The sequence below is a fragment of the Gavialis gangeticus genome, unplaced genomic scaffold (assembly GCF_001723915.1).
Source record: "Gavialis gangeticus isolate Ggan-Ray unplaced genomic scaffold, GavGan_comp1, whole genome shotgun sequence".
Taxonomy (NCBI): domain Eukaryota; kingdom Metazoa; phylum Chordata; order Crocodylia; family Gavialidae; genus Gavialis; species Gavialis gangeticus.
Genome location: NW_017729018.1, coordinates 3,776,186 through 3,789,642, shown reverse-complemented (window position 1 = coordinate 3,789,642; position 13,457 = coordinate 3,776,186). Strand labels below are relative to the sequence as shown.

The window sequence follows — 13,457 nt, the reverse complement described above, 5'->3', positions numbered from 1 at the left end:
GTGTTTTCAGTTGTTTCAAAGTTTTTCATTGTATTTTATCAGCTTTTCCCCCCATCAAGGACAGAGTGAGGGAAGAGAGATTTTCCCCCAACTGGAAAATGTCTGACCTGCTCTAGTAGATAAGTAGCTAGCTGCACAGGAACAGTTACTGTGACTTGGATTAGCTAAGAGCCCCTGGAAAGCTATAGCACGGGGCCCAGATCAGTAGCATTGTTAGGGCGGAGCAAGTGGGGCACCAGCCCTGGACACTGACTTAGAGGGGGCACCAGTCTGGCTCTCTTCCCCCCACAAGTTAGCCACAGCGGGTGCAGCCCAGCCATAGGAGCCAGGCTGTGTCTCTGCAGGGAGGGGAGGTGGAATGACACTCCTCCTGGAGGCTTTGCCATGAGGCACAACCCTGCCCCCAGGGGCGGGGGGACAAATGGCACCAGGAGCCCCCCAAGGAGGCCAGGCTGCTGCTGGTCCCTCAGTGGCAACAGCCCCAGCCCAGGATGCTGTAGCAGCAGCAGGAGGAGAGCCCCAGCAGGTAAGACTCCTCTCCCTCTCCCTTGGTCAGCATACTCCTTCCCCCTGCCCCTCGGCACTGGAAGAGCTTGCTGTGCCTCTGGCCCAAATAAACCCCCAGAGCTGCATCCCACGTAGGACTATACAAGAAGTCCTAGTTTCAGGCTCTTTTGTTTCCACTGGCTCACATGCAGAGGAAGGATGGCTGTGAAGGGCAGGTCATGTCCCAGGGTGGGGCAGGGGGAGGCCAGTGTGGTTTACTTGGCTGTGGCTTCTCTGGGTCCTCTCTCCCCACCACTGCCACCCAGTCCTGCCTCATGCCACGGCACTCAAGCCATGTGCCATTTTGCTTTTGAGCTGGTAATATGCAACTCGGCTCGTTTAAACAATACAAATAGGTGGTTACATCTGGAATAGCAAAGTTATTGGGGCAGCCATGTGTAAAGCACCAGCATGGAGTCATTTGCCTTTGGCTCGCGCAGCCAGCTCTGGTAGAAATGTGCTAGGCAGAGCAGCCCCAGATCTGCCGTGCTTCATGTCCAGCCTCTTTCCAAGAGATCCAGTGAAGAGCAAGGGAATTTACTTAGCATCTTCCCACAGCCCTTTGTGGGAACAAGTGGTGAGTTTGCCTTTCTGAGCTGGTGACTCCAGTCAAGGGGGCAATTAAAGGGGAAGATGGGACTGGAGGATCCAGCTGGAAGGCTTGGCGGGAATGGTGCCCTCCACTCCCATTTCTCCTGGCCAGCCGTCCTTTGTTGGGACTCGAAAGGCTGCGGCAAGCCATGCCGGGAGAGGGGCCTGGTTCCGCTGGTTGCCTTGACAGAGCCGTGGAGCCGGCGCCAGTGGGATAGGCCTCTCCAATTATGTCATGTGAAACAGCAGCCCCCATTCAGAGAAGCCCATCCCCAAGATCAAACCCCATTAGTTCCACTGCCATTGCTTCATTATCTCTGCTCAGGAGTGTGCCTCTTGATGGGGCTGTTAATCGAAACCTGGTCCCATTAGCTAGGCCAGGCTGCAGGGGAAGAATTGACTCTGCTTTTAATTGGTCATTAGAGGTTTAATTGTCATTAACGGGCGGGCCTGAATCCAGAAGAATCTAACGGCCAGGAACAAGGGGGAAAGGTGTCTAGTTTTGTGGGATTAGGGCTCTTCCAGCCCTACCCATCAAAGCCTGGCCCAGGACATGGGGGCAGCTCCTTTGATTATAGGCCAGGACTTGTTTACCTGGCCCTTGGGATGGCTTGATTGTCAGTGATCTGTCTGAGCCCCAGGGTCACTGATGGGCAAGCCCCTGAGGCCTAAATTCCTGAATGGATCCAAGTCTTCAGTGAAGGAGAAATACAATTGAGCATCTGCTTTTCAGAAAAGACCCTCTTCCATGTCTCTGGTGCTCTTGCTCTTAGGCCAGTCTCACTCCAGAACCTGCGCTGCAAGGTCCACTGTGATGGGTGCTGCGCTGGAGACAGTGACTTTTTCTTGGATTTTTAAAGGTATTTTCCTTTTCCGCATTTTTTTCAATGTTTTTTGGGGGGGTGGGGGGGACCTTTTTTTTCCATTTTCTCCTTTTCACTCCTTTTTTCTTCCCATTTTCCTGTTTCCAAGGGCAAAATGGTAAAAAAGGAATAAAGGGAGCAACAAAAGTGGCAGGGAGAAGAGCACTGCAAAATCCTCAAATGAGACATGACCCCTGGCAGTCTAGCATGCAGACAGCATCTCTCCTGCAGAGCAGCTGGGGACAACCAGAGCCGGCTGTCACGCCACTCGGTTCTGCGTCTGGCTTGTGCAGCTGCCACCAGCACAGCCACCAAAGCCATTTTAGATTTGCAATTATGGCCAGAGCTGGGCAAACTATTGTGGGCAAATTTTTGCCAAGTAATGTATTTTTGACTTGGCCGCAAGAGTTTGTGAATTTGCCTTGAATCCGTGGAGTTTTTGGTCTACAAGGAGCTAGGAAAAAAAAAGAAAAGTCAAAATGTTTCATTTTGACACTTTAGGAACCTCCCATTTTGATTCCTCCTTTGGAAATGATGTTCTGTTTACCTAAATTTAATCAAAGAATAAAAAGAGGACCCCCCACCAAAAAAAAAACCAACCCCCAGTACGACTGTTTATCCAACCCTAATCAATCCTTTTAGCTTTTTGTTTCAGGTCAACCCCAACATGACTTTTTAATCACATTTTTGCAATTCAGTCAGCAACCTCCTCCCCACACCCATCAGTTATTCACACAGCTTAGGATCCTCTTGGCCTGAGGTCTGCCCTTGACTGACACATCTGGCTTTGCAGCCTAATGCTACTTGGGACTTCTGGGCACTCGTGTAACACATGCAAATAGTAAATATGCAGTCTGGAGAAGCAGAGACCATGCAGAGAAATGAGATGGGGAAATGGCTGTAAAGGGCACTTGGGAGCAGGGGTTTTAATGGCCTATGTTAGGGTCCAGCAGACTCCAAATGGTGGCCCTAGGTCCAGCGCTATTTATCTGAAAAGGGTCTGACTCTGCCTTTCTCCCATAATGGGACAGAGGGGAGCTGTGCCAAGCTGGCAGCTCTAGGTAACATGCTTTGACAGGCTGCTCCTGGCTTTACCCCCTACACTACATGTCTGTCTTGCCACCCTATGTGACAGGCACAGGGGAGAGTGGCCTGTTAGTTGCCCTCTCTGCAGCTCCACTGAGGCAGCTGTTGCCTGGATAAGCATTTGTCCTATTGCTCATACCGTCTTCATGGCAGGGAGGAGACAGGGCTCGGCTCTCATGAATACAGAGATGCTTCTGTCCTGGGGCTGCTGGTTGTATATCAACCCTGGGGCTCTCCCTAGCTCAGTCCCATGGGTGAGGTTTCTAGGCACTGGGATTAGCATTTGTAAGACTCCATCCCAACACCCCTGGGTGAGGTGGGACCTCTGTAGCAGCCAGACTCTGTAGGGTTGAGGGGACAAGGCTCCTCAAGACTACAACCCGCCTTGGACTGTGCATCTACACGGAGCCGGAGCCAGCCCTTGGTCTGGGAATGCTGGGGCTGTGCCAGAGGCAGGGTGGGAAGGAAAGGCCCCCTTGGAAGACTGTTAACAACCTGAGGGGTCTTCCTGTCTTTATGCAGCATCTGCTGTTGCTACTTCACTCCCCACCCTGCTCCCACTCAGCTGCCATGTGGCAGGGGGGTAGAGCCCTTGGAAATCATAAATGATCTGGAAAATACGCCTCAGGTCACACCAACCTGGCAGGGAAACAATGGGGATGGCCCTCACCCAGCCGCCTGGGGCCAGCCCAGACCGCTGGGCACCCTCCTCCTCCTGCTCCCTGGCCCCAATTGTGGAGCCCCGGGAAGGCGGCTGCCGTTCCTTGCAGCTCCATCTGTGTTTCTTTGAAATTCACATTCTCAACTATGTAATTACTGCAGCTTTGTGTGTCCAACATGTGGCCTTGCAGTCACTGCTTGAGAGCAATTAGGAAAGGCACAGCCCCCAGGCGGAGCCCCCCGCACCGCTCCAGAGTGATTGGAGACCAGATTCCCCTTGACAAGCAAAAGGGACATGACACTGCCTGTTAAAAATATAACAATACCAGCTCCCAGGCCAGGGCCTGGGAGAGACTTTCACTGGAAACTTGTGTCAGGTCACCCATGCATGGAATATGGAATTAGTCCTGACACACAATAGGCAGAGGTGGAGAAGGGGTGCAGGAAAGAAAGGAAGAAAGACTTTGGAGCAAAGAGTGGGGTTGAAAGAGCACGAGGAAGAGCAAGGCAAAAAACGAGGAGACATGAATGAGAAAGAGATCAGATGGAGAGAGGCAGAACTGAGAAGCATGAAGAAGAGGGGACTGGGAGGGGCAGAGATGAGCACATCGGGGACACAAGCAAACCCTGAGCCCATCCCTGTCCTTATGGCTCCCTGTCCCCAGACAACAGTGTCCCCCACCCCCTACTCGTTGTAGAACAGTCCCTGCTGACTTGCAGCTTGCTCCTTCCCCTCCTGAGACGTGTGGGGCTGAGTTCTCTGCCTGGTGGGCTGTCCAGCCCCTTGTTGCTTTGCCATGGATGAGCACAGCAGGACAGTGGTCAGGACACCTGTATGGCAGCTTTCATTCCCAGCAGGCAGCTGGCTCGTGGGACACTGCTCACTGGCCCTGCAGGTACCAGATGTGTGCTGTCTAAGAAGCAAAATGCAAATGGAGTGAGACAAAAGGAGTGATGGGAGCAGACCACAGGCTGTGGGGACAGGGCACCCACTCTGGTTAGCTAAGTCCCGGGGGTGGCCTAGCCATTTTAGCAGCCGGGCGTTCTAATTGCAGCCAGGCTAGATATTAAGGCCAACTCCTCGAAGGAATTTAAGGCATCTAACTGCCTCTGAACCTAAGGCTACTCAAAAGTCTGCCAAGGTTTGGGCCTAAAGCACCAGGCAGGAGGGGGCAAAACTAAGGAAGAAGACAAGCCTCCCTAAAGTCCCAGGACACCTGTACTATTTGTGCATGACCCTGGATTAAGTCCTATGCTCTCACAGGCTCACAGGAGGCTCATAAGCAGAAGCAAGGGTCACCTTGTGGTGAAGGCACTGGCCTGCGATACAGAATAGGTGAGTTTACCTCCTGTTTCTCCTAGGGATTTCCTGTATGACTCTGAAGAGGCCACACCATCGTTCTTCCTCCAATTCCTACCTACTTGCATTGTGAGATCCTTGGAGCAGGGCCCATTTTCTGGTCATGTAACTGTACAGCACCCAGTACCATGGAGTCAGGATCAGATTGGGCACTACCATAAAACACATCATCGGTATCCAGCAACGTCACCTTGGGAACAGTTCATTTGGGTACTGCTGTCTGGGAGGAGAGTGGAGCAGGGGCCCCTGGAGCCCAGCAATATGTTATGAGAGGGAACCAGCTACGAGACATGAAAGCTGCAAGATAAATGGACTGACATTTGGTAAGCATTAAGGTGAATATTAGGGAAAATTGCCCCAGTGGAAACTGTCTCCAAAGGGAATGGGTGGGGGCAGCAGAGATGTAACTAGGAATTCTGATACCCTGGGAGGTGGGGAGAGGAGTGCCGAGCCCCAGTCTTACCCCATCCCCCCTGTACACGGACTGCTGCTGCCCCTGCATGAGCTACTACTGCCACCCATGAATCACTGCCAAGACAAATGGCCCACTCACTCCACCTCCTTATGCTACTGGGGGGCAGGACACTTCAGTTCAGGAATGCTGCAAAAGCTCCTGTAGGAAAATATGGACAAGACCCAGCAAAACTGCTTTGTCTTCCCATGTCTGTAATTCAGAGCACAGACAAGTTCCCACAAAAAATAGGTGTTATTTTTCAAAAGAATAATGAAAGTAGATCCAGCACTCTGGTCAGACTCCATCTCAGGCAAGTATATCCTGTCTCTCTAACCTTAGTCTCTTACCTTCCTTAAAACACGCTGTAGTGCTGCTGTCAGGTCGTTCTCCACACCAGAGTGCTGTATTTTAGTCATTGGTTAAATTAAGCAATTCCTACATTAAGCACAGCCTGTAAGGAGCACCAAGGAAACTTGAGACAAAATATGCTTATTAAATTATTACTAACAAACCATCTACTATTGCTGTATTAGCAGTAAAAAGAGTGTGCGGGAAGGTCCTGTGCCCAACAGTGCCATAGTTATCTCTTGACTCAGAACAGGCCCATCTTTCATTGCATTTCTCAATCGAGCCACCATCATTCTCTGACACGGGTAAAAAAAACCCCAACAAAAGTTGTTCTCTAGGAAACTAGATCATTTCATTTTGATCTTTTTAAAATCTGCCACATATAAAAAAGGAATAAGAGTAAAGACAAAGGGGCTGAGGAACAGCTATCCGGGAAGGGAAAGCACAGTCTATCAAGTCCAGGGAGATTACAACAGGCTGCCAGAGATCCCTTGGTTTAATTCACAGGGACTCACCAATCTGTGGGAGTTCAAGAGTCCCTGTGGGGGCCTGGCAGATTTCTATTGCCAGTCATTGGTACAGAGGGCTGCTTGTTCCACTCGCTGATGCGAGAAGCCAAGGCTTCCTGAAAGGCAGGGCTCTGGAGACACAGGACCTCCCAGATGGGAAGGCCAGCAAATGTCACCCCTGCATGGAGCCCAATCCTGTTCTCACAGCTCTCACTAGGCAATTAGCAGCCTGGGAGGATTGTTTTGGTGCAGGTCCTAGGGGAAGCTCTGGATCAGGTCCTCAGCTGGTGTAAATTATCATGGCTCCAGCCAAAGAACAGGTCCTCTGCAGCTACAAAGAAAATGAAAGCTCAAACAGGCATGGTGCTGTCCACTTGGCTTTGTGGAGGTGATAGTCAAAGTAGCTGCTCTTGAATTCTCCTTTGTGGAGGTCTTGGGTGTCTTGGTCTTTTGCTAGACTCCATGGTTGCTTCCTTGTTTGTGACCCCAACTGATTCAGCCAGAGGAGACTTCTAAACATGGGGCAGGGAAGAGAGGAGGGTTCTGCCCCAGCACTGAGCTATGGCATTGAAGGTGTGTTAGCAGCTCGGCAAGCTGCTGCATAGTAGGGTCCTAGCAATTCCCCACCCTTCTCCTCAGCTGGGGTCTCACGGTGTCCAACATCTATTCAGTGCAACCCAAAATGGAGACCAGCCAAAGTGACAGGCATAGGAGTTTGGAAAGTTGCCGGGAAGAAGGGAAGTGACCATTTATCAAATAGGCTGCCAGGTTTTGTCAATGGTCTGAATATGCTCCTTGGCTTTCATCCGTAATGATGCAATACTGGAGCTTCTCTGGTCGACGTCTTCCAAAGGGTACTTGTCCACAAAGGTGGTGGCACACTGGTAAGGGGTGGGTGCCATGGGCTGCATGGTCTGAGACATTGGTGGCGGGCTGTTGAGGAAGGAGTGGCCAGTGTAGGCTGGCTGCAGGGCTTGGGTAGGTCCCATGAAACCTGGAATGCTGTGCACCGTGGTAGCGCTAGAGATAGGGGAAGTCAGCCAGGGGTCCAGAGGTAAGGAGTTGCTCATAGGCCCAACATTGGCAGTCATGGGGGGCCTACTGAAGGACAGCATAGGGGTGTCATGGAGTTTCATTGAACTGGCTTCCATTTTCTCCTGCCGTCTCCACTTGGCTCTTCTGTTCTGAAACCACACCTGCAATGGGAGATGCTGAACAGTGATTAACTGCAGGTATACCTATGCTGCACCAACTCACACCAAACTGAATTTAATTAGCATTCAGCACAACAGCCATAGACATCCAGGACTGTAGGATTACTGCCCACAGTGGCCATCTGGAGAGAACCTAGAGTCTCCTGTCCCCAAATCACCCCTGCCACACACTGGGCTAAAGGAGAATCCTGCCATACAGGGTCTATGGTGCACAGCTGAGCAATTCCAAGTCCATAGCAGAGGGCACCGATAACATAGCCCCACACACAGTGCTTCCCCATCCTGGTACCACATGAAGACTGGGAACTGAAGATGCTGTGTGACAGCTGAATGCTGTTTCCATAATTACCCACAGGTCAGTCACCTCTGTTGGTTAAATAATCCTGAGGGGCTTCCTCAGACAAAACTCTTGTGGGTTTTCCAATTCCTGAACGGGGTGTTTCAGACACACAGTTCTGTATGGTGTCCCTCTGGCAAGCCTCATCCCCAAGCACTTTATGAGTAGCTAAGAGGAGGGAAGGAGGCTGCAAGGTGTGATGTGAACAAGAGGAAAAACAGAGGTGTCCAGGGAAGAGCCATTTATACAAAGATGCTTTACCCCAAAGCTGCTGCTCAGACCAAGGTGCTCTTATCCTGGGGCACCTGAGATTGACTTCTCTAGTTTAGACCATACTTCAAGGCCACCTCAACTGACCTCCTGCACTGCACAGACCAAAGGGCTTCTCCCAGGAATCCTGAGGTCTAGCTTTAATTTCCAGGCACTGGGCCCTGTTTTGGCTTTGTCTGGTAAATTAAAAAACCCTTTCCTATCAGCAACCTTCTCCCCCTGAAGGTATTTATATCCTGTAGTCAATCCATCTTTATCCTTATGTAGAACACGCTCAGAACCATGTGGCCTTTCACTGTCCCTTGCCTCCATCATCCCATTCATTTAGGCTCCCCCATGCAAGTCTGGCCATGACTCCTGCTGGACTCCATCAGCACCACTCTTCACAGCTGGGGACCTGCTCCCTGTCTTCTTCCCCACAAATACAGTCAGGTTTGAGCCTTTAACCGCACGTTACGCATTAGGCTTCTTCACAACTGTAAACTCTTGCTTTAGAACATGTTCCAGGAGCATGCACTTCCACTGCAAAAAGAAGGACCAGCCAGAGGTATCCCTCATGAATCTAGCAATACATCTCAATCTTGGCGCTGCGACCTCACTTCTGTTATAGTCTTGGACCTCTCACCATACCACTCTGCTAGTATATACCACTTCTGTATACACCACTCTGCTAGTGCACCTCAGGCCTAAATCTTGTTATTCAAAACAGAATGATAAAAGACAATGATATAGCCGAATCTGAACAGCACGGCATATGCAAAGGAAAATTCTCTCTTAATGCTGTATTAGAATTCCTTGAACTTTTCAGCACAATAGCGGAGAAAGGAGAAGTGGTTGATAGAATTTATTTGGACTTTCAAAAGGCCTTTGACAAAGCCCATCACAAGAAGCTGGTAAAGAAGCTAAGTAGTAATTGGGTAACAGGCAAAAAACAAAAAAGTTGGGGATCAGAAACTGGTTTGGAGACAGAAAATAAAGAATAAGAGCAAGTACTCAAGTTTCAGCATGGCAAAAGTTTAATGGTGTGGGCCTCAGACCCTGGACTCCAAGGCTGCTGTTCACTGATCTGAAACTGGGGGTGAGTAATGACGTGGCAAAATTTGCAGGGCACCAAATTATTTAAACTAGCCAAGAATCCAAAGGGAATTAGAGAAACTTTGGAGGGATCCTTAAGACTAGGATGGAGAATGACATGGATGATATCTTAATGTCCTTTAATGCCAGGGATTACACGTGCAGTAGGCCTGTGCGAAGCAGCAAGTATTTGCTTTGGATTTGGATTCGGCTGATTCAGAGGACAGTGATTTGATTTGGTGGTTCAAATCACTGTCCTGATTCGATTCGGCCAAATCTCTGAATCAGCCAGGCCCATCGTCTGCCCGCTCTCCCAGCCTGGCAATGGCTGCCCCGTCCGCCCCAGCTCCCAGCTCTTTGGAAAAAGTCCCTACTCACCAGGTGCTGCTGGGTGGGGGACAATCCCCACTGCCCTCCACTGCCCCACGCTGCATAAGCCCCCCAAGCCCGCCTCACTCCCCCAGTCCCCCCACGGATGCCCCACCCGGGCCAGCTCTGGCCTTTTAAAAAAAAAAAAAAAAAAAAAAAAAACCTGAAAAGCCCCCAGACTCACTGCTCCTGTCAGCAAGGGTGATCCCTACTGTCCCCTCCTGCCCCGCACCACGTGGGGGCTCTGCACGAGCCCCCCAGAGCCCGGAGGCTGCACCAGGAGCGGTGAGTCCCAGGGGTTTTCTCCAGTGTTTTTTTCCTGAAAGGGCCGGAGTTGGCCCAGACGGGGCACCTATGGGGGGGCTGGGGGAGCGAGGGTGGAGGGTTGGGGGGCTCATGCAGAGCCCCCCCATGCAGCATGGGGCAGTGGGGATTGCTCCCCGCCCAGCAGCACCTGGTGAGCACCAGGGCTGTTTTTTTAAAATGCTGGGAGCTGGGGCAGGCAGGGGCAGCCATGGGGACGCTGGGGGAGCAGGAGATTGGAAGGGCTGGCAGGGGTCCCTCCATGGACCCGTCTTCCTTTCCCCCTTCCCCCACCCCTAGTACTTACCAGCTTGGAGTTGGCTGCAGCTCCCTGCTGCAGCCACCGGGGACTGCCCGAATCAACAAAGCTCTCCGAATGTTTTGTGAAGATTCAGAGAGCTTTGAATCAGCAACCTAAAGATCAAAGGGAAGCTGGGTGACAGCAAGCATGGGCTGATCACCTTCACCATCTGCTGAAAAGCTGTCAAGTCAGTCAGCAGTCCAGAGGTCCTTGACTTCAGGAGGGCTGACTTTGACAAGCTCAGGAGACTTGTTGGTGAGGCCCTAAGGGACCATGAGGCCAAGGGGAGGGGAGTCCAGGAAGAGTGGTTGCTCCTCAAGGGAGCGATCCTAGATGCACAAGCTAAGGCTATTCCGTCTCGGAGGAAAGACAGCAAGAGGGCACAGCAGCCCCCTTGGCTCAACAAAGAACTAGCGGTCCTCCTGCATCTAAAAAGACAGACCTACAAAGGATGGAGGACGGGATCCACCTCCAAGGAGGAATATACTGCACTGGTCTGGACCTGCAGGAAGCAAACCAGGACAGCCAAGGCTACCACTGAACTCCAACTGGTCACAAATATCAAGGACAATAAAAAGTCCTTTTTTAGATATGTGGGGAGCCGGAGGAAAAGCAAGGGTAACATTGGACCCCTGCCAAACCGGAAGGGGGAACTGATGACTGACACCCAGGAAAAAGCCAACTTGCTAAATGGGTACTTTGCGTCGGTCTTTCACATGGCTCCTGCCCATTACGGGACAGGGATGCCTAAGTGAGGGTGGTGCCTTGCCCTCCATCAATGCTGACCTCGTGGAGGAACACCTTGAGAGGCTGGAAACCTTTAAGTCAGCCGGCCCTGACAATTTACACCCCAGGGTACTCAAGGAGCTGGCCTGCATTAAAGCCCAACCCGTGGCACGGATCTTCGAGAGCTCTGGTGAAGTGCCTGAAGATTGGAAGAAGGCCAATGTGGTGCCTACCTTCAAGAAAGGGAGGAAAGTGGATCTGGCAAACTATAGGCCCATCAGCCTGACCTCTATCTTGGGGAAGGTCTTAGAAAGGATTATCAAAGAGGACATTCTAAAGAGACTGGCCGATGGCAACATCCTGGGGGACAGCCAGCATGGGTTTATTGCGAGTAGGTCATGCTTGACCAATCCCATTTCCTTTTACAACCAGGTGACCTATCACCCGGACAAGGGAGAAGAGATTGAGGTCATATATCTTGACTTCAGAAAAGCCTTCGATCTGGTATCCCATGATCACCTTTTGGCAAAACTGGCCAACTGCGGCCTCAGGTCCACCACGATCCGCTGACTAGGGAACTGGCTCTGGGGTCGGACCCAGGGGGTGGTGGTTGATGGAAGTCACTCATCATGGTGCCCTGTGACCAGTGGGGTCCCTCAAGGCTCTGTCCTTGGACCTATTTTGTTGAACCTCTGCATTAATGATGTGGACACTGGAGTCAGAAGCAGACTGGCCAAGTTCCCCAATGATACCAAATTTTTGGGTAAAGCATCCACACCTGAGGACAGAGGGGTAATCCAAGCTGACCTTGACAGACTTATGAAATGGGCGAGAACCCGATGGTGTTTAACACAGAAAAATGCAAGGTTCTCATGCCTGCACCATGTCTATAGGTTCGGCAGTGCTACGCGGACTAGCACTACAGACAAGAGCGACTTCGGGATCAGGATTGACCCCAAGATGGGCATGAGCCTTCAATGTGATGCTGTGGCTAGTAAAGCGAGCAAAACCCTGGCTTGCATCCATAGATGTTTCTCAAGCAAATCCCAGGGCCTCATTCTCCCCTTGTACTCGGCCTTGGTGAGGCCGCAGCTGGAGTACTGCGTCCAGTTTTGGGCTCCACAATTCATAAAGGATGTGGAGAAGCTTGAGAGAGTCCAGAGAAGAACCATGCACATGATCAGAGGTCAGGAAAACAGACCTTACAACGACAGGCTGAGAACCATGGGGCTCTTTAGCTTGGAAAAGCGCAGTCTCAGGGGTGATCTGATGGCCACCTATAAGTTTATCAGGGGTGACCACCAGGATCTGGGGGAACGTTTGTTCACCACAGCTCCCCAAGGGATGATGAGGTCGAATGGTTATAAACTACTACAAGACCGTTTCAGGCTGAACATAAGGAAAAGTTTCTTTACTGTCCGAGGCCCCAAGGTCTGGAACAGCCTGCCATCGGAGGTGGTTCAAGCACCTACATTGAACACCTTCAAGAGCAAATTGGATGCTTACCTTGCTGGGATCCTATGATCCCTGCTGACTTCCTGCCCTTTGGGTGGGGGGCTGGACTTGATGATCTTCCGAGGTCCCTTCCAGCCCTAATGTCTATGAAATCTATGAATCAATTTGGACCTTTAAATGGGTCCCCTGATTCAATTCAGATTCGGAGATTCAGCCACTGAATCGGGCTGAATCTCCTCCGAATCGAATCACCACCTGAAGCTTCCCACAGCCCTAATGTGCAGTACTGGTCATTCACTCTCCAGAAGAAGATATCAGACCTAGAGGGGGTTACAAGTATGGTGGCAAGAATAATCAGCGTGTGGGAAAACACCCCTATGAAGGAGGTAAAAATTGGCACCTGTCACTGATTGCTCTCACTGATGGAATAGTGAAGGACACTGGCTTAGACGAAGCCTTGTACTGATGGATCCATAATGCCAATTCATGAGTTCTCATTCCATAGTTTATAGTTTCATAGTTAGTAGGGTCGGAAGGGACCTGAGCAGATCATGAAGTCCAACCCCCTGCCATGGGCAGGAAAGAGTACTGGGGTCAGACGACCCTGGTAGGTGATTATCTAGCCTCCTTTTAAAGATCCCCAGGGTAGGAGCAAGCACCACTACCCTTGGAAGTTGGTTCCAGATCCTGGCTGCCCTGACAGTGAAGTAGTGCCTCCTGATATCCAGCATTGAATCTGCTCTCTGTCAACTTATGGCTGTTATTCCTCATTACTCCCGGGAGTGCTTGGGGGAACAGGGACTCTCCCATAGCCGGCTGGTCCCCCTTGGCCAATTTGTAGATGGTCACTAGATCCCCCCTCAGCCTTCTCTTGTGGAGGCTGAACACGTCCAGGTCCTGTAGCCTCTCCTTGTAGGGCCTGCCTTGCTGCCCCCTGATCATGTGAGTGGCCCTCCTCTGGACCCTCTCGATGCTGTCCACATCCCTCTTG

At 51.2% G+C, this 13,457-nt stretch overlaps 1 protein-coding gene across 1 annotated transcript in view; it reads right to left on the bottom strand.

The window, feature by feature from the left end:
• Positions 1-6,223: 6,223 nt before the first annotated feature.
• RAX2 (retina and anterior neural fold homeobox 2) overlaps positions 6,224-13,457 on the bottom strand; it is a 15,586-nt gene continuing 8,352 nt past the window's right edge. The window contains exon 2 of the mRNA XM_019513698.1: positions 6,224-7,613. Coding sequence (XP_019369243.1) covers positions 7,170-7,613 — 444 coding nt within the window. The 3' untranslated portion in view covers positions 6,224-7,169. The remainder of the gene's footprint in view (positions 7,614-13,457) is intronic.